The sequence below is a fragment of the Podarcis tiliguerta genome (genome assembly GCF_965153285.1).
Source record: "Podarcis tiliguerta genome assembly, chromosome: 2".
In the NCBI taxonomy this organism is placed as follows: Eukaryota; Metazoa; Chordata; class Lepidosauria; order Squamata; family Lacertidae; genus Podarcis; species Podarcis tiliguerta.
The window spans coordinates 99,684,908-99,704,900 of NC_139535.1; the positions used below are offsets into that span (position 1 = coordinate 99,684,908).

The 19,993-nt window shown below is 46.9% G+C and overlaps 1 protein-coding gene across 1 annotated transcript in view; it reads left to right on the forward strand.

Moving 5' to 3' along the window:
• Positions 1 to 907: 907 nt before the first annotated feature.
• Positions 908 to 19,993, forward strand: part of CACNG4 (calcium voltage-gated channel auxiliary subunit gamma 4) — a 91,521-nt gene continuing 72,435 nt past the window's right edge. The window contains exon 1 of the mRNA XM_083427916.1: positions 908 to 2,089. Coding sequence (XP_083284042.1) covers positions 1,864 to 2,089 — 226 coding nt within the window. The 5' untranslated portion in view covers positions 908 to 1,863. The remainder of the gene's footprint in view (positions 2,090 to 19,993) is intronic.

Consider the following 19,993-nt stretch of genomic DNA (forward strand, 5'->3'; position numbering starts at 1 on the left):
CCATGCATCTAAAGCACAGCACTCGCCTTGCAAAGAATCCTGGGAACTGTTGTTCGCTGCTCCCGGAGGTATTATTCCCAGCACCCTTAACAAACTACAACCCGCAAAAAGTCTTTGGAAGAAGTCGTGCATGATACCAGTCCTAAAGGATCTGCACTGGCTCCTGATACATTCCTGAGCACAATTCAAAGTGTTGGCGTTGACTTTTAAAGCCCTAAATGGCCTTGGAGCATCTCCACCTCCATCATTCAGCCCAGACACTGAGGTCTCCTGCAAGGCTCTTCTGGCAGTCCTCCACTTCTTGAAGTGGTTACAGGGAACCAGGCACAGGGCCTTCTCAGCAATGGGGCCCTCCCTGTGGAACGTCCTCCCATCAGATGTCAAGGAGATAAAGAACTACAATAGTACCTCGGGTTACATACTCTTCAGGTTACATACGCTTCAGGTTACAGACTCCGCTAACCCAGAAATAGTACCTCAGGTTAAGATCTTTGCTTCAGGATGAGAACAGAAATCGTGCTCCAGCGACGCAGCAGCAGCGGGAGGCCCCATTAGCTAAAGTGGTGCTTCAGGTTAAGAACAGTTTCAGGTTAAGAACAGACCTCCAGTACGAATTAAGTACTTAACCCAAGGTACCACAGTATACAACTTTTAGAAGACATCTGAGGGCAGCCCAGCATAGGGAAGCCTTTTAATGTGTCATGTTTTATTATGTCTTTATATGTGTTGGAAGCTGCCCAGAGTGCCAGGGGCAACTCAGCAAGATAGGTGGGGTATAAATAATGGAATTATTATTATTATTATTATTATTATTATTAATAATAATAATAATAATAATACACAGTGGGTGTTATATGTATACAGTGCACTGTTTTGAAAATGAAAACCGGGTACCAAATTGGCCACTAAGTGCCAGCAGCCAAGCACACCTGCTTCCTCTCAAACTTTTAGCGCAATTGTCTTTCAGTTGGAAATGAGCAGTGCCCAGGCACGGTCTAGGTGCGCGTCAAGTCCCGCGGCTGAAGGAAATTTCGGAGTCACAACGGCGCAGTCCTGAAACAGTTTCCTCGAACTGGCCGAAACTAGGCTGCCACCTGTTTCCTGAAAAACTCCCTCCCTTTCGCGGGGGGGGGGGGCGGGAATCCATCCTCTTACTTGCCCTCTCCCTTTACGACTCCTCCGCCTAGAAAGATTTCCTTCCGTCGACTCACCCTTAGAGGCGAGCGCCTCGAGGGCTGCTCTTTGGAGAGGTGTTGCCGCGCGCGTAGCCAAACTCGCGCTCGCTTCTCACCCCTCCAGTCGCGCGTGGGGGGCTTTTTGCCCAGCGCCTGTGGGGCGGGGGGGGGAGGCGGAGCTTGAGCCGGGGAGGGGACGCCTCCCGAGAGCCCTCGGAGACGCCCCACCTCCTCCTTGGCGGAGTTGAGGCGGCGGGAAGAGGCGATTTGTGGCGGGTGCCGCCGTGCGCGCAGCACGCTGGAGAGAGCGCCCGCGGCCAGGCGAGGGAGCGCCCCGACCCCGCGCCGCCCGAGGGGGCTTGGCGGAGCGGCCGCTGTTCCTTGCGCCCCGGGAGGCGGAGACATTTCGCAGGAGCACTTTCTTTCTTTTCTTTTTCTTCTCTCCTCTTTTTCCTTTCGGGCCCCTGGGCGCGCCTTTCCCCTGTCTCCTCGCCCCCTCCCCTCCGCCCATGTCTTGGCTTCCTAGCTGCGATCTGCGTCGATGGAAGGAGGGAGGCGAGGGGGAGCCGGAGGAGGGGGAAGAAGGAGGGGAAGCCGCCGCTCGGGCGCGGTGGGGGGAAGGCAGTGCTCGGCTGCGTCTGTCTCTTGCCGCTGCCCCCTGAGCCCGTCGGGGGGAGTATGAAGCACCATGGTGTGGTGCGACCGTGGGGTCCAGTTGCTGCTGACCACGGTGGGTGCCTTCGCCGCCTTCAGCCTCATGACCATCGCCATCGGCACAGACTACTGGCTCTACTCGAGCGCCAACATCTGCAACGGGACCAACATCACCACGGACGAGACGTCGCCGAGCCAACCCAAGAAACTCAAGGGGGACCTCACCCACTCCGGGCTCTGGAGGATCTGCTGTATTGAAGGTAGCAAGCCGGGGTTGGGAAGGCTCGAGCTGTGTGGGGCGTGGTGGACGGAGGGTGGAGAGGGCTCTCGGCTGCCTGTGTGCGTGCGCGAGCGCGCGAGCGCGCGTCGCTGGGAAAGAGCAGGCGTCGCGAAACAAAGAAAAGATTCGGGGAAAGTGTCCAACTTCCGCGGCTTGGAGTGGCGGGCGAGAAACAATGGAACGCTTTCTCTCCAAACAGGAGGCTGTGCGGACGGTTCCTGGGAGCGTTCGCCGTTTGCCAGGCGAGGGTTTGGTGCCGGCAGTTCCCCAGCCACATCCTTCTCCTCTTTCTATCTTCCCTTCTCCCCCCCCCCCGACGCCCCGCGCCCTAGTACACACCCTCCTCTCCTCCACACACCCTCCCCTCCAGATGCAGCCGGCCGCAGCCGAGTTGGTACCTCTGATCTGATACTGTCTGGGAGGGAGGATGTTGTTGCCTTGGCAACCGGTGTCTCTCTGATTGCTATGGGAACCGGACATAGGGAGGTGATGCTTAGCCCTGGGTGTCTGCTTCTCTCCAACCCAGCGCTGCCGAGTCGTTACCCTTTCCTGGGGCACTTCAGCTCACACGGGGAGGGAAAGAAAGGCAGAAGGAGGAGATGGGGGTTTTTTCGAGGGGAAAGTGCCTGTGTGTGTGGCGGGGGCGGGGAGGAGGAAAGTATTCCGGTAGCACTATTTTCTGGGGTTGTGAAAGCAGAACTGCCACTTTATTTGTGCATGCGTGCCTGTGAACGAGACGGAGGGAGAGCGGTTCCTCCCGCCCTTCTAGAGTACATATCTGGGACTTACAACGGGGCTTTCTTAAGATGCCCGCTTTCTTTAACAGGTCGATGTTTTAAAGATGAGAGTAAAGAAATGCAAAACAATCGTTTTAACTTAATGCCGGGCTAGTTCCAGGTTATGGGGGACTCTTTATCAGTATGTCTTTTGGGGGTACCCTGTCTTCCCTGCTACCTTCCAATCAGCACTAATTCCCCCACCTTCCTGCCAAGTTCAGGTGGCAGAGAGGTGCACATATTTTCTCTCTCTCTCTCTGGGTTGCATGATGGACAGGAGAGGATTGGGCCCATGGCACTGCCCAGAGAGAGAAAGTGGAATTTGCTGTTTAATCCCCCCCCCTGCCACACACACACACACTTGCAACAACACCCACCATTATAAAGCCCAAAAAGAGAGATCAGATAATAAGCCAATGGGCAGATGGAGACGATCACTCACAGAGCTGCCACCTTCAGCTTCTCCCTCTGAGTGGCATGTTGGTTGGGATGGGCCAGCCTGTGAGTCAGTCCGCCACACTGTGCTGCCCAGAAAGGGGGGGGGGGTGAGTGAACAAGAGGAGGCTGCCGCCGCCGCTGCCACAGCTGCTCCTCTCACTTGCCTGAGGAGCACCCCCTCTGGGCAGGGCAGCAGTGAGGATTGGGCTGACTTCTGCCTCTCCCAGGTACAGGGTGAAGGCAAAGGGAGAGGAGGAGGAAGCAAGCTGTCCTTTGCAGCTGGCTCATATCCTCGCCCTCTCTCTCTCTCTCTCTCTCTTTGGGTGGCACAGAGGGGAAGAATAGGTCCTGTGGCACCACCCATAGTGTGTGAGGGGAGCAGAAGCTACGGCTGGTTTGGTTCTCCTTTTTCACCCTATTCCCTCTCTCTCCCCCAGCAACATGGGGGGGGGGTAAGTGCAGCTTGGTGTTGGTGGACCCAGTCCCTACTTCCTCTTGCCCAGAGGGAGGGTGCAAGTGAGTGAGCAAGATGGCTGCCCACAGCCAATGAACGAGTGAGTGGAAGTCATGGCTACACCATCGCATACTCCCCTGCCTTTACTCCCTGGGTGCCACAGTTGGGAGAGTTGGGTTCGCTGGATCAGCCCTTACCAACCGGAGAGAGCAAGAAAGTGCAGGTCAGCTGGCAAAAGGGTGGGGCATGAACCGCTCCTCTCCCTTTTATGCCCACGGAATCTGCCTCTAGGCATAGCGGTGTGGTGGGGTGCTGTGCCCAGGAGGTCCAGTTGTCTGTGTTTCAACACGGAGAGAGAGGGCAGGGTGAGCAAGGAGGAGGCACTGACAGAGCAGCTACATTTTTCTTTGGCTTTGTGTGCTTTCTGGACAGCCCTATGGACTCCCGGACTCCCTGCTAGGCTGCCCAGAAGTGGGCAAGCAGCAGAAAAAGCCCTTGCCCCTCTTGATCATGTGTTCAACACCAGTGCTCTCTTATCTCCCTCTGGGCGGTGAGGCAGATGCAGTCCATACCATTGTACTTCCCAGAGGAAGAAGCTAACCGTAGCTCTTCCATCCATCCATCCCTGTTTTATGGGCACTGGGGTGCCAACTTGAATAAAATATTGGACGGTAAGCCCCACCCTGCATAATCAGTCACATAATGTAGCGCATGCACAACATTTATCAAATATTACATTTGTACCTCAGGTTACAGACACTTCAGGTTACAGACTCTGCTAACCCAGAAATAGTATCTCGGGTTAAGAACTTTGCTTCAGGATGAGAACAGAAATTGCGTGGCGGCAGCGGGAGGCCCCATTAGCTAAAGTGGTACCTCAGGCTAAGAACAGTTTCAGGTTAAGAACGGACCTCCAGAATGAATTAAGTTCGTAACCTGAGGTACCACTGTATATCAGAGGTATTGATGGGACCTCGGCCCCTAGGAGTAACCGTAGCTCCTATGATGAGCACGTGAACAGCAGAAACCTGCCACCTGAATCCTGAGCAGGAGGAGAAGGAAATGGGGAGGAGGGTGAGTGTTGCTGCCACAGTTGGCACAGAGATGCTTCCCCACCACCATCCTTTGGGTCCCATATTTCCCAGGGACAGCTGGTCCAGCGGCCAACACAAGTTGGGCTCCCTTGAGAACCTGGAGCCTTCAGCAGCCACCCAGCAGTGCCTACTACTCCTAGATGCCACCACCATTGACAGAGTGGAGAAGCCTGGAATCTCAAACACTCCCTGTGCCCATTCCTTGCAATGAGGCTCTCCAAGTTTGCTTGCACGGAGATAAGCCCTGGATGGTCAGGAGATGCTTCTCACAAGGAAACACATGGCACGTTGAGGAAAGACAGCATTGACAAACCATGCAAGCCTCACAGAAGCAGTATATCCATCAATACTGCATGCAAGGGTTCCTTCTTAAGGAGACGCCACACCCCAGCAGCCCTTAATATTTCTCCCCTGTTAAGAGAGGGATGGCAGATAAGAGAGAAGCTTAGAAGGGAAAGCTGTTGACTTTTCACTTGACTTTAGCTCATGGAGTGGAGTGCGCTGGGGGGGGGGCAGCTTTCCTTTCCACGCGAACGCACTTGCCATATCAGCTTCGGTGCACCTAATTCAGTCGTTGCAACTTAGCACACACAAACTTTGCAAGCCAGGTTCCCCAGCTTATTCTAAATGACAGACGGGTAACACAGTAGCACAAACAAAGCTAGGAATAGTTCAGAGACCTTCGTTCCTTTCAGGAGGAGGCTAAGCTGGGCTTCTAAAGCGCTATTCATGCTGTGTGTTTTTCTGCAGTGATTTAGAGGCATCATTGATTCCTGAGCTTATTTATTCAGAAGCGACATTTACTTCAGCTGAACTTTATACCCAAGGAAGCATGCAATAGGGTAGTAGCCTTAGTCTACAGGAGAAATGATTATTCAGGCTGCATAAAACCAAAAGCTTGTGATTTATTCAAGAATGCTGCATTCTATATATATATACAAGTTTTGATTTAAAGTAGAGATGGGTGCATTTCTGCTTGTTTACCTTCTTAAGTAGCCCGGTTTCCCCTTGTACAGTGGTACCTCTGGTTACATACTTAATTCGTTCCGGAGGTCCGTTCTTAACCTGAAACTGTTCTTAACCTGAAGCACCACTTTAGCTGATGGGGCCTCCTGCTGCTGCTGCGCCGCCAGAGCATGATTTCTGTTCTCATCCTGAAGCAAAGTTCTTAACCTGAGGTACTATTTCTGGGTTAGCAGAGTCTGTAACCTGAAGCGTATGTAACCTGAAGCGTATGTAACCCGAGGTACCACTGTACTTTTGGTGAAAACTCAGGAAGACCTACCCCAAAGGAATTCCCCCCCAACTCTCCCTGTTAGTACCCTCCTCTCCCCAGTCGTACCCTGTCAACAATGAGGGAGGGTGGTGTGGGGTGATTAAGCAGTGGAGAGAAAATTTATAAGACCTGAGCACATGGGTGGAGGAAGGGGGTGCAGTGGGAGTGGACTGCCCCGGGTGTCTTCACTGAGGGGGGGGTGACATTTGGCACGACACCCGCCCGCAACTCCCAAGCCTACCCTAAGCCATCGGGGAAAAGGGGGAGCTGTGCCGTTTTGCTGATAGCATTCCCCCTTCCCCCTTCATTTTGACAGCTGGGAGAGGCTTTGGAGTCGCACACAGGTGGCACGCCAAATGTCCACCATTGGCGGCTCGCTCCGCCCCTATGGGTGGCTTGCTCCACACTTGGCTGCAGGGTGTGCATGCCACTCCATGCACCCGAGTGGCTATCCTGCGCCTGGGAGGGCACCCTCCACGCCCCGCCCCCTTGGGAGTGCCCCTGCCCCGGGCAGCGCGGGCATATGCTCCGCCGCTGCCTGTGCACACTTGCAGTGCATCAGTCGTGACTCTGGAGTCTGGGAGTTTCTTGTGTCCAGTATACCTGAAGGAGCGTCTCCACCTCCATCATTCTGCCTGGACACTGTGGTCCAGCACCAAGGGCCTTCTGGTGGTTCCCACACTGCGAGAAGGAAAATTACAGGGAAGCAGATGGAGAGCCTTCTCGGTAGTGGCACCCGCCCTGTGGAACACCCTCCCATCAGATGTCAAAGGAAAAAACAACTACCAGACTCTATTTCCCAGCTCCCACAGTTGCAATTGATGCTCCTAAGGAGCACCCTAGTCTTGAAGAGACCCTCTGCTTCTACAGAAACCCTCCACTACCCTCTCTGAGGCCACATCACCTTTGCTGGGATAAGTTCTGGGAGAGGGCAGGCAGTGGAAGTGGAGACTACTTGGCGATGTGGAATGCTGGTGCTAGGGCCAGTCGTTATCTACTATATCCAGATTCAAGGGAATTTGAGTTTTGCTCATTGTTTTCACAGTTGGCAGGTGCCATTTCTTAACACCCCCCCCCCCCCGCCAGTCCCAAATTTCAGTGAAATCACACAGCTGGAAGATAACTTGAAATTCCAGTCTGGAGAGGGAGGAAGAGAGATTTTGACCGGATATGATCGAATCTCAAGGAACCAGACTTTTGACTGTTGAGTGAAATGGAAAATGTGGTGTCGTTTCTGTGAATTCATGCCTTTATGGTAAAATGAGAAGTTATCCAATGGGAGTCAGCTTTGTCCTGGGTCTTGCCAGGTTGGAAACAGCCAGGACACGAAACCAGTTCTAAGCTTCAGCTGCAGGCACTCAATGGCAGCCAACAGATTGTACAGAGTCAGGGTACAGGTTCTAGTGAAACAGCATCAGACAGGCTCTGTGTTAGAAACTCATATATATACAGTAATCTAATCACCAAATGGCGCCTGACTCTTTTAAGGTCATATGCTGTGTGGTGTTTTGTTTTTTGGTCACAATATTTCCCCCCAGTAATGGGTAAATATGACATCAGCAGTAGAAATTCAGTCTCCACAAACATCTAAACAAGTTAGCCTTCATTCAATTTCAGAAATGTCTTATTTGCAATTCAGATTTGGCAAACACTAGATTATTATTTTTAACGCTGCAATTCTGTGTGTGTCTTCTCAGAAGTAAGTCCCATTGAGTTAACTGGGGCATACTCATGGGTATGTCAGTAAAGGATTGTAACCTGATTTATGGATTTGGTAATGACTTCCTGCAAATCCATTATATTTCTGTGTATGGGGTTGTTAGTTTTGCAGCCTGGTCCTAGCCATGTTTCTCAGAACCAAGACTCATTGATTTCAATGGGACTTTGCTTCTAAGTATGTATACTTAGGATTCTGCCATGCACTTATTTTCACCTGAAGATCCATCTAAAAGATAAAAATACTGCTTAACGGCTGAACATTTCTCAGACTGCATGATAAACTGATATTGACCTGGATAACAGCAGGAAATGCAAGTTCATTTCAGGCCAACTGACATTTTCTGTTTAAGTGCTTCTTATCCTCATTTATAAAATATCGGTTTGAAAACTGTTGCATAAAAAAAAATTAACCAAAGGATTCCCAAATGTTTTAGTAAAAAAGATGATATAACAGCATTATAGAACGGTCTCTGTTTTCAAATGCCCAACCTGGTTGGTTTTCCTTAGATGTTAAAATTTAAATAATCAGATTTCCTTTCTGTTGGGGTTGATTTGCTCTAGTTAGTGCTACAAAGCCTCAGCTATAGCTACACCTGGATATTAGTAGCCTGTTCCCTAGCCTGTCTAGTACTGAGTTCCCAAAGATGGAAATAAGAAACTTAGAGGGCTGCTGATAAATGATTTTTACTTATAATTTGGCAGTGGTGTTTCTCTTAATAACTAAGAAAAATGCACTTGCCACTGCCGTCTATTCCACTAAACATATCTACTTTATGAGTAAACTTGAGCAGTAAGAAATTTGCTCTAAGGGCCAAGGATCCAACCTGCCAGATGAGATACTTCCGTCAGTCCAACAGGCTACCAAAAATCTGACCAGCAAACCAAAGAAAACATGCGTTCAGATGTTTCATTCAAATTAGTATTACTATGAATGTAGTGAAATACAGGTCCATCCTTTCTGCTCAGCCAAAGATGCATTCTGCTGTCTCAAAGGCGCAGTGTCCTCTTGAAGGATATTTCCAGACAAGTGTTTCCCAAATTTGGGTCTCCAGCTGTTTTTGAACTACAACTCCCATCATCCCTGACCACTGGTCCTGCTAGCTATGGTTGATGGGTGTTGTAGTCCAAAAACAGCTGGAGACTCAAGTTTGGGAAACACTGTTTTAGGAGAAGGTAGAAGTAGCTGCTGTCCATGGTATCTCCAAACATATTGAGATCTAACATGCTTTCTTCATTGTCTCCTCCCCAGCCAATCTGAACCCTGACTGAGTAGACTTAATGCTAACTTACAGCATTAATTACCAGCTAGTTTGGGACTAAATACGGGTGTTTGGGGCCTGTGCAGTCCTTGGGGCAGATTGTTCTGGGCTTCAGGCTGCTTCCCAGGTTTTCTAGCAAACTTGACACAGCTAAATCAGCATGGCTCCTCTAACAGAAGTGTATTTAAGAATGTGATGTTTCCATTTAAGAACCACATTTTAGCCATGATGGTTGTGTACTGCCTAATGCTTCTGAATACCAATTGCTGGAAAAAACAGGAGCAGGGAGTGCACAAAGATCCTGATAGTGGGTTTTCCCACATGCATCTGCTTGGCCACTGTGACAGCGGGATGCAGGATTAGACCTGATCCAGCATTGGCCTGATCCAGCAGGCTCTTCTTGTGTTCTTAAATTCTCGCATCTAGTCACGCTGCAAAATCTTCACAAAACAAACCCGCAGTTGTGATTCCTCCCTAATATTAGCTAGGCCTATCAAGAGTGGAGAGGAGAGGGGAAATTAAATTTTCCTATTGAGATTTTGTTCCTACTCCCCCCCCCCCTTTATATTTTATGTCAAACCACCTAAGAAGCATCTACAGTTGAAAAGCAGCTCATGTATAAACTGTGCTCCTAGCCCGGAAAAAAATTATTTTTAAGCCAGAGCTAAAATAACCCTAAAATAAGTAGGTGTTGACAGTATACATTCATGTAACCTTAACAAGGGGTGAGGAACTTTTGGTCCTCTGGATCAGGCATCCCGAAACTCGGCCCTCCAGCTGTTTTGGGACTGCAATTCCCATCATCCCTGACCACTGGTCCTGTTAGTTAGGGATCATGGGAGTTGTAGTCCCAAAACAGCTGGAGGGCCAAGTTTGGGGGTGCCTGCTCTGGATGATGTTGGATTTGGCCTTCTGTGGCCTGGTAGCTACTGGGCACTGGCTACCATCCTCTTCAGAGATGTTTTCAAGGCGTTCCATCTTGGAGTTTAGGTCAAGCAGATTTAGGGATCCTGAACATCTCTTGACCAAACAATCTACCTCATAGGCAAGGTCTAAAAAAGTGCTAAGAAAAAGCTTGGAGTTCTGAATTTCCTTCTCAAACCTCATCCGCCCACTGGGTGACAGTAGGCTACCAAGCTATCTTTAAAGTCCAGCCCCTCTCCACCTTTAGGATGCCCCATTTAAGGGACTCCCCCGGCCTCTGCTGGGTACCCTACCACCAGCCAGCGCTTCCACTCCTTTGGTGAGCTGAGTGAAGCTGAGGCCAGCTTAGATATGGGCAGATATGGGCAAGAGGTCTCCCTTGCTCAGTCCACCACCACCAACCCTCAGCTTGACACTAAGGAGATTTGGACTGCTCTGTAAAGTCCTAAACAGTCTGGGGCCTTTGTACTTAAAATGTCGCTTCATTTCTTATACCTCTGCCTGATCTTTGCGACTGAGATAAGTCTGCCTGTGCCTGCCAGCGCCACTTTCCTCAAGAAGAAATTGTGCTTTTAGTTTGCGTGGCACCAGAGTTATGAAACTCCCTGCCTAGTGAAATCAAGCTGCAATGAGTTTTAGGTGCCAACTTCAGACTATTGGCTATTTCGGCAGGCTTTCTTATGAAAATGATTTACTGCTTTTATAATCTTCTTGTCAGGTGACCCCTTCTATACTTTGTTTTCTTTCTTGTATTTTTGCTTTCATTTAATTGTTTGTTTGTTTGTGTTGGGATTTTGTACACTGCAGATATATGTTTTTTACATGAGTTTGCAGTCTTGAAATGAATAAAATTATGATGATGGGACTTGTATTCCAGCAACATCAAGTTCCCCAGTGCAGCACTGCTGTCGAGACTGTCACCATCAGGAAATGGGTTCCTAAACAACATGCAAACCTGTTGTTTATTTGTTTCTTATATATCCCGCCTTTCCTCTAAGGAGCTCAAAGCAGTACCTATGTTTTGACCCCTGTGTTTTGAATAACATCCTCACAGCTATCCTGTATGGTACTTTAAGCTGAGATAGGATGGCTGGCTGAAGGTCACACAATGAATTTCATGGTTGGGTAGTGATTTGAACTTGGGTATTCCCAGTCTACAAAGGCCTAACTAGGGTCCCTTGCACCCTTGGCCACTTGTGACCAAGTGAAGATGCCCAGGTACCAGGTTGACATGTGGCATCTCAACCATCTGGACGTGAACGCCTGGGGATCCTTGGATCTGGCCTGCTTTCACACACCAGCAACACATCTTGCAGAATTCTGTTAGTTATATTTTATCTGCACAGTCACAACAAATTTCAGGAACCAAAATTCCGCGTCAAAAAATACGACTTTTGAACCGCCTGTTCCCCAAATGGCAACTAGACATTTTGGCGACTAACCCTGGTTTAAGGAGCCATTTGGTGCTTAGCTTATATACCTGAGTTTCTAACACTGCTGATAGGAGATTTTTGCACATATCCCTGGGCCTGGGCCCCCCGACAGAGGCTGGTTTCACCAACCGTTAGGTTTGCCTCTGCCAGTCTGACCCTTCTGACCATTACACCACACTTGCACTCATGAATCCATGCTGACATAATTTATTTATTCCATTACTCACTTTCCATGAGGCATCCCAGAGCTGACATGCAACTTCGATGAGACAGAACACCCTTAATTACGTCACATATTAAACTGTATTGGTTGTGCTAGCAAATAGTGCCTTTACAGTGACATCCTATGCAAATAAGCTTCAGTGAGATCAAGTGGCTTACTCCCAGGTAAGTAGGTATAGGATTGCAGCCATAATATATCATTCAGTACATCCCTTTAGAATCAGGGTGCAAACTGCAGGTTTGGAATGCTTAATGGGATGCTTATGAAGCACATTTAAAACTAGGAATTGGCCATTAACAATTTTCTATATTATTTTTGATCAATCACTGCATAGACCTTTGCATATTGCGCAGGCAGAAAAAAACAATGTTCAATATGAAATTGACCAGAGGAAAGGCAAAAACCTTTTACTTTTTTGCTACCTGGGAGCCCACTCATGGAATACATTAAGCAGCATATACAAGGTCTTCATCTTTCATCTAACTTCCATGAGAATGTGGAATGTTACCTGAAGTGACTTGTGCCCTGTGCCATTTGGACTCTTAAATTCTCCTACTTTGGATATCCACAAAAGCTTTTCAAGTGCTTGTTTTTCTGTGCATGAATGGGAGGGACCTGCCTGTTTCTCTATAGTTGCTTCCTCGTGAAAATCATTTGCTTTTAATAATTGCTGGGTCACAATTAGCCATTTGAACTGTCACTTGTTTGGCTTCCTTACCATGCCTTGATCAGAACATCTCTGACCAGATGATGTGAAGCATAAATGGACAACAGGAAAGCTTATGTAAATTGTTTGCTGATAACAGTTGCAAAATATGTCTGACACTTGCAAAATTAATGCCTTGCCGCTTGTTTATGTTGCCGAGAAGTGGTGCAAATTAGTTTACGTAAGCAGAATTCTGGTGTATGTAGAATGTCTGTAAAAATGCTGCCTTTGGTGCAAATTTGCATCTGTGCTGGACAATTGTCAACACAAGTGCAAAGTAGTTAGTAGTCACAGTTCAAAGCACTATATTGGCAGAAGGGTGTGTTTGGCTTGATGTGGTTCTTATGCACTTATGAGGAATTATGCCTTGAGACAGTCAAATAGGCCTTGGCACAACATTCGGCTTCCACAGATGTTCTAGTTAACTAAAAGTAATTGCTTGAACAAATGTTTGTGACAAGCTAATGAAATGGAATTAGCAGTAAAGGTGATCCCGTCAAGCCATGCTTGTAGATCTGCTCAGCCAAATAAATTCCAGGGAGCTTCTCAAGTATTTACTCAGCAGCAGTTATAAAGTCATAGCTGCCCACAATATAATTTCAAAAAAAAAGAGCGGCTCCCAATGAAATTCTGTTTTGGCTAGATTAGGGATGTGACTTGACCATTAACTAGTATTTATTTCTTACATTTATATCCCACCTTTCCTGCCAAGGTGGAGTTCATCCCTCCCACCATGGTATTCATACAACAGCCCTGCAAAGTAGGTTAGGCTGAGAGACAACGATTGGCCCAAGGTCACCTAGTTGAACTTTATATTAGAGGGGAGGGGGGAATTGCTTTGATGCTTTGGATAGCTGGTCGGTTCACCTTGGTCCACTTTGGGCAAGATCCAGTTTAATTCAGACCAATGTGGGGCCTTGATTTCTGCCCCCCCCCCAAAAAAAGACCCAAATATCTCCCTCGTATGTAAGTGCAGATTTGAAATGTGCTGTGTCCCTTGGCTTCCATAAGGCTAAACAGAGGCTGTACCTCAGCTGTGGGGTGGTGTGTGAGAAAGCTCATCTTTCACCAATGACCCTGCTGCCCAAAATATAATTCCCATGTGTCGTCGTGGCAAGGGATTCTCCTGAACAAGGGTAGGCAATGTGGTGCCCTGCTTTGTGTTCAAAGGGACTTTTATCCAGGTAAGTCTGTATAGGTTTCCAGCCTAGAAGTCCAGACCAGCATCAGCAAGTAAGGACCACCACTGAAGAGAGTCTGTCTCTTCTGCCCTCCAGATTAATTCACTCTGATGGCAGGACTGTGAGCCGAGCCTCTGTGACTGATCTTAAGGACCGGGCAGGTTAATTACAGGTGCAGATAAGAAAAGAAATTAGTTTTAATTTTTATCATCTACAATACTCGTTTATTTATTTTTTAGTACAGTACATTGATTATTGCTTTCATTTTATGGATCAATGGTCTCGTTAGATAGCAAAATTCATGTTAAATTGCTGTTTTGGGGGTTGTTTTTAAAAGTATGGAACGGATTAATCCATTTTGCATTACTTTGTATGGGAAAGCGTGCCTTAGTTTTGGAACGCTTTGGTTTTGGAACGGACTTCCGGAACGGATTAAGTTTGAGAACCAAGGTACCACTGTATCACTCTTCAATGTGTAGGCTCCAGAGAGCATATTACATAGGATAGGGAAGGAAACACACAACAGGAAGGGAGGCTGAAGAACAAAAGAAAACATAGAAGCAGCAAACGATGCGGAGACAGGGCAGGGAAATGCACAATGTGCAGACATCATGACAAGAGGTAAGTGATAATGAATTGGAGAATATGTTTTCGAGGGCAGCCTTTTGCCCAGCATAATAATAATAATACGAGATTCTGCCCTAATTCCATGAAAATGGAAGTCACAAGCAGGATCCGAGGAATCCAGCCAAATGCAAGGTACACTGGCAGTGGGCGTCCCACAGTTTCTGCTCTTTGTACACATGCTGCTGATCACGCCAGCTGTGCCAGTTTAAGCCGTAGATCATAAGAAAGAAAATGCTAATCTGACAAAATATTACATCTAAAAGTCACTAATAAGGCATTTTGCATACATATGTGTGAGCTACTGTTCTAAAATAAAAATCACTTTTTTAAAAAAATCCCCTACCCCCTAGGCCTTACTTTACTAAGGGGTCCTGAGAACCCCAAGCTATTTGAAAGTCTCAAGAATAAAGCTGAAGAGGCAAGGAACTTCCCACCTTAGAAGTGAAGACAGGCCCCAAAATCCAATTATTCTGGACAACAGCCATAAGAGAAATACAGTGGTACCTCGGGTTAAGAACTTTATTCGTTCTGGAGGTCCATTCTTAACCTGAAACTGTTCTTTACCTGAGGTACCACTTTAGCTAATGGGGCCTCCCGTGCTGCCGCCACGCGATTTCTGTTCTCACCCAGAAGCAAAGTTCTTAACCCAAGGTACTATTTCTGGGTTAGCGGAGTCTGTAACCTGAAGCGTTTATAACCCGAGGTACCACTGTATGCAAAGTAACTAAGCAAGTATTAGTAATCACCCCAGAACTGGCCCTACTAAACATCTTCCAAGACAATAATGCCCACTCACATCACAAAGAACTGATAACCCACCGACTCTCAGCAGCCAGAAACATCATAACCAGACACTGGAGAGACCTGTCAGGAGTAAGCATGGACGAATGGTACCAAATAGTACGGGAAACAGCCCTACTAGAAAAATTAACCAATAAACTGAAACTGACACAGGGACAAATGGAAGAAGACGCTTTCACCCAGGTATGGCTCCCCTTTATCACATACACAGCCCAACAAGACAACGACAAGAATCCACCAACAGCATACGAATCAATATGGCTAACCTGATCCAAAAACACGCACCCACCCCACTCACACAGCCAATCACAACCAACCAACCACACCCTAGGCCAACCCCAACCTCTCTCACGACCAAAGGAACACAAGCGAATAGCAAAGGGAACCTGCACAAGCGATGCTGACACAAAACCCCATTTTATTAAGTAAAATAGAAACATTGCCACCTGACCCCAACCCCACTCACCATTCCCCCCTCCACCTCTTCCCCCGTTTTCTTCCTAATGTAACACTAATGTCTTAACAGATCTGTAGGAAATGTAACTTGAAGAAAGAGACGTTGCACATACTTTTGTAAACCAATAAATCTTTAATAAAAAATACAAAAAGAAGGGAAGAGGGGCGTAACCCCTCACACACTCCCTCCTGCTTTATGCTGCCTTTATCGTAATGCCCTCCAAGGTCTCTGCAGCCAATGGTTGTTTCCCAATACTCCTCAAAGCATTTAAGCAGGAAAAGCTGCAGGCATACCAAAAGGGGATGGTGTAGACATTTTTAAAAAGCAAAGGAATTGTCTACAGCATTGTCGGCAGCAGCACAGAGTTGGAACTCTGGGGGCGTCTGTTCCTTTGCAGAAACAAATCTCTGGGTCGTTGGGTCAATGACTGTTGTGCCCATGTAACATCGTCATACAGCATAACAGGGTGAGTGATAATGTGACAACAGGAGCAGCTAACACACACCTGATGCAGGTGAGGCCTTGGCTGAGATAACTTGTTATTCCATGGCAGTGGGTTGCATCCAACTTAAGTTCTGTTCAGAGCAGGCCCCCTGAAACGAATGTAGCCAAGTTGTTTAGTCGTTTAGTCGTGTCCGACTCTTTGTGACCCCATGGACCAGAGCACACCAGGCACTCCTGTCTTCCACTGCCTAGCCAAGTTACTTACGTCCATTAATTTAAATGGGATTAATGTTAGATTACAATCTCAGTCTCTAGGTAAGGGAACCTCATGTGTGTGGTTCACAACATGGTTCCTTTCCAAGCAGATTCTCCCTGCTGTGAAGATGCCATCCAGACTGACCATGGGGAAAACTGCTGCTGTGGTGATGTGTGGATCGAATATGGGTGCAATGGATTTGAAGTGCAGGGGCTTTTTGGACCAGTGGACACATTTCAAATTCTGGGAGTGCTAGAGTACCAGTCAATAAACAGGTGCTGTGTGAGGGCATGGCATAATACAAAATTAAGAGACAGCCACCCCTGGCAACCTTATCTATGTTCTGCTATTCTGGATTGTAGAGATGATGCAATATTGATTTCAAACACACAAACATTGGTACTGTTGCAGTCTAACAGCAGCACAGAGCATTCCAGGGTATACAAGGTGGCCACACTCACTCTCATTGAACATAAATCATTTAGAAGGTATCTTGCATATTTTGCTCCATAACTGTCTTTCTAGGAGGGCTAGGGATTTACTTTAAAAGAAAAAAAGAAACCTCAGAGTTTAGGATACCTGCCTGGGACACCAATGAAAACCTTTGCAGATGCTGGATTGGCAACCCAAATTGTAATGCAATGGTTATAAAATCTTGTCATGTTGATCTTTTTGCTGTAGACCCCTGGACATCTGTTCTTCAATACCTGCAGACTGCAGAGAATTCTGGGGCATGTTCTTGGGTGCATTCTAAGTTGACATGGGGTGGTAGGTAGGCTTGGGCTTTGGACATTGCTCTTGTTGTTGTTTAATCGTTTAGGCGTGTCCGACTCTTTGTGACCCCATGGACCAGAGCACGCCAGGCACTCCTGTCTTCCACTGCCTCCCACAGTTTGGTCAAAATCATGCTGGTAGCTCCAAGAACACTGTCCAACCATCCCATCCTCTGTCATCCCCTTCTCCTTGTGCCCTCAATCTTTCCCAACATCAGGGTCTTTTCCAGGGAGTCTTCTCTTCTCATGAGGTGACCAGAGTATTGGAGCCTCAGCTTCAGGATCTGTCCTTCCAGTGAGCACTCAGGGCTGATTTCCTTAAGAATGGATAGGTTTGATCTTCTTGCAGTCCATGGGACTCTCAAGAGTCTCCTCCAGCACCATAATTCAAAAGCATCAATTCTTTGGCGATCAGCCTTCTTTATGGTCCAGCTCTCACTTGCATACATCACTACTGGGAAAACCATAGCTTTAACTATACGGACCTTTGTCGGCAAGGTGGTGTCTCTGCTTTTTAGGATGCTGTCTAGGTTTGTCATTGCTTTTCTCCCAAGAAGCAGGCGTCTTTTAATCTCGTGCTCTTAGGTCTTCATAATAAAGCACAAGCCTTGGAAGACACCGAGGGTGTAGTGATCAGGTGGGCTTAGTTACAATTGCATATATTGCAATGATTATTATTTTTTAACATACTGTTTGGAAACTCCCAACGATGCAAATCTGCTCTGTCGCAGAACTATACAAAAGGTATTAGATGACAGAAGATGTAAAGCCCCAAACTGCCAAATGGCAATTGAAGGATATGATTGTGTGCCACTATACTCAGCTGATTAAGGAGGAATATAATATTGCAAAGAAAAAGACTAAGCCCCTGCTAAACCCAGTAAGGCATATGGGAAGGAAAGAAAGCAGCTTTTTGCTCTCTGCTGTTTTATTTATTTTATTTTGTTTGTTATTTTTAAAAAGTTTTTCATCTTCCATAAAAAAAATTTATTGCCTTGCTTGGTTTTTTAATTGTATTGTTGCACTCCACCATCCAGCCTTGGAAACAGGTGCCAAGAAGGGATACAAGGAAATGATAAGAGTAAACAAAAGAAGCAAAACATTCCTGTTGTGTCTTAGAATTAGCGCTTTGCATCTGAACCATAGCTCTTTAAGTCTAGGCAAGATTCTATTGGTAGGAAAAGAAAAATGCTCCAATTGTTCTGCTGCTCTCAATAAACAAAGCTGAGCTGAAAACTATTGGGAAAATGCAGCTGCCTCATACTGAAGCAGTGGGACAAACTAGTTGGGGTTTTATGGGCACACATGACTAAATCTCCTTCGAACACATATCTACATGGACATTAGGGTTCCTAGAGCCCAGCTTAGATGCAAGGTGTCTAAACACCTGGTGTAGTCCCAGACAAGCAATGCTGGTGTTCCCTGCCTCCATTGTACTTCTGCACCATAAAAACATAATAGCTTTGCTGGATCAGACCAAAGGCCCATCTAGTCCAGCATCTGGTTCTCACAGTGGCCATGCCTATGGGTAGTGCACAAGAAGGACCTGAGCACAAGAGCATTCTCTAAACTTGCACACCCTAGTAAATGGTTTTCAGATGTTCACCACTTCCAGTACAGCTGTCATGACTGTTGTATGGCAAGTACTGTACAGTGGTACATCTGGTGATGAACTTAATTCATTCTGGAGGTCCGTTCTTAACCTGAGGTACCACTTTAGCTAATGGGGCCTCCCACTGCCGCCGTGCCACCACCACGCGATTTCTGTTCTCATCCTGAAGCAAAGTTCTTAACCTGAGGTACTATTCTTGGTTAGCAGAGTCTGTAACCTGAAGCGTCTGTAACCTGAAATGTCTGTAACCCAAGGTACCACTGTACAAAGTTTTCCAAGTGTGGCCACGCGGCAGATTTATACAGTGGCATTCTGTTAGTGGCTGTTTTATTATAAATCCCTTTCCGAATGACCCCTCACATGGAACTCACTGTTTTCCCACTTGGCTGGCATTTTCATTGAGCTACCCAGCATGGTCCTAAGTTCAGCCCTATTAAAGTATAGGTGAGGGTAAGGGTTTATTTTATTTTATTTTATTATTTTATTTTATTTTATTTTTGCTCCAGTATGCATTCTTCACAGTTGTTTACATTAAACTGCATTTGTCATTTCAATGTCCATTAATGTAATGCCCAGTGTGAGTATATCCTTGGGGAGCCCCTCACAAATCCCCTTCTTGTTCCCTGAACAACTTGGAGTCATCAGCAAAGCTGGCCTTCTCCCTGCTCACTCGTAGCTCCGGATAATTTAGAAACGAGTTGAAAAGCATCAGTCCCCTAGGGGACCCAACTCTTTGGGGATCCTCCTTTATTAGAACAGTCCGTTTATTTCAGTGGTTCCCAAAGTGGGTGGTGCCGCCCTTTGGGGGGCAGTGGGACTCCCTCAGAGGGATGCTAAGAGGCAAGCAGATGGAAGGGGCCATTGGAGGCGTAAAGGACTATCAGACTTTGAAAAGCTGGTATCGCCAGATCAAGTTCATCCATCTTGTTAAGTTGATTAAACTAAATAGTTTTAATTGGATTTTGAATAGATGTGCCTTTAATTGTTACTGTTTTGTGTTCTTATCTTCCTAGTGAGTCATTCGAGCCACTCTTATGAATAATACTTTTTTTTTATAGAGCAAAGGGGCACTGGGGATGAGTTTGTGGAACCAAGGGAGCAGTGACCCAAAAAAGTTTGGGAGCAGTTGGTTTGTTCCTGTTTTTGATTCCTAAAGCGATCTGTCTTGCTATCCCAAGGTAGCTAAGCTTACTGGGGAGTCTTTGATGACGGACTTTATCAAGAGTTTCTTGAAAGTCCAGGTGCACATCAGCTCTGTCCAAACAACTTTCCCAACCTATGTCATGGTTAGAAAGATGCTCGTTTTATATGTTACTTTATATTTAAGAACCATGTTGCCAGGATTGCTAAACTTTTGCTGTTATTAGCTTTTAATATAAGAATTTTCAAACAGAAATCTAGTTATGTAAAAAAGGTAAAGGACCCCTGACA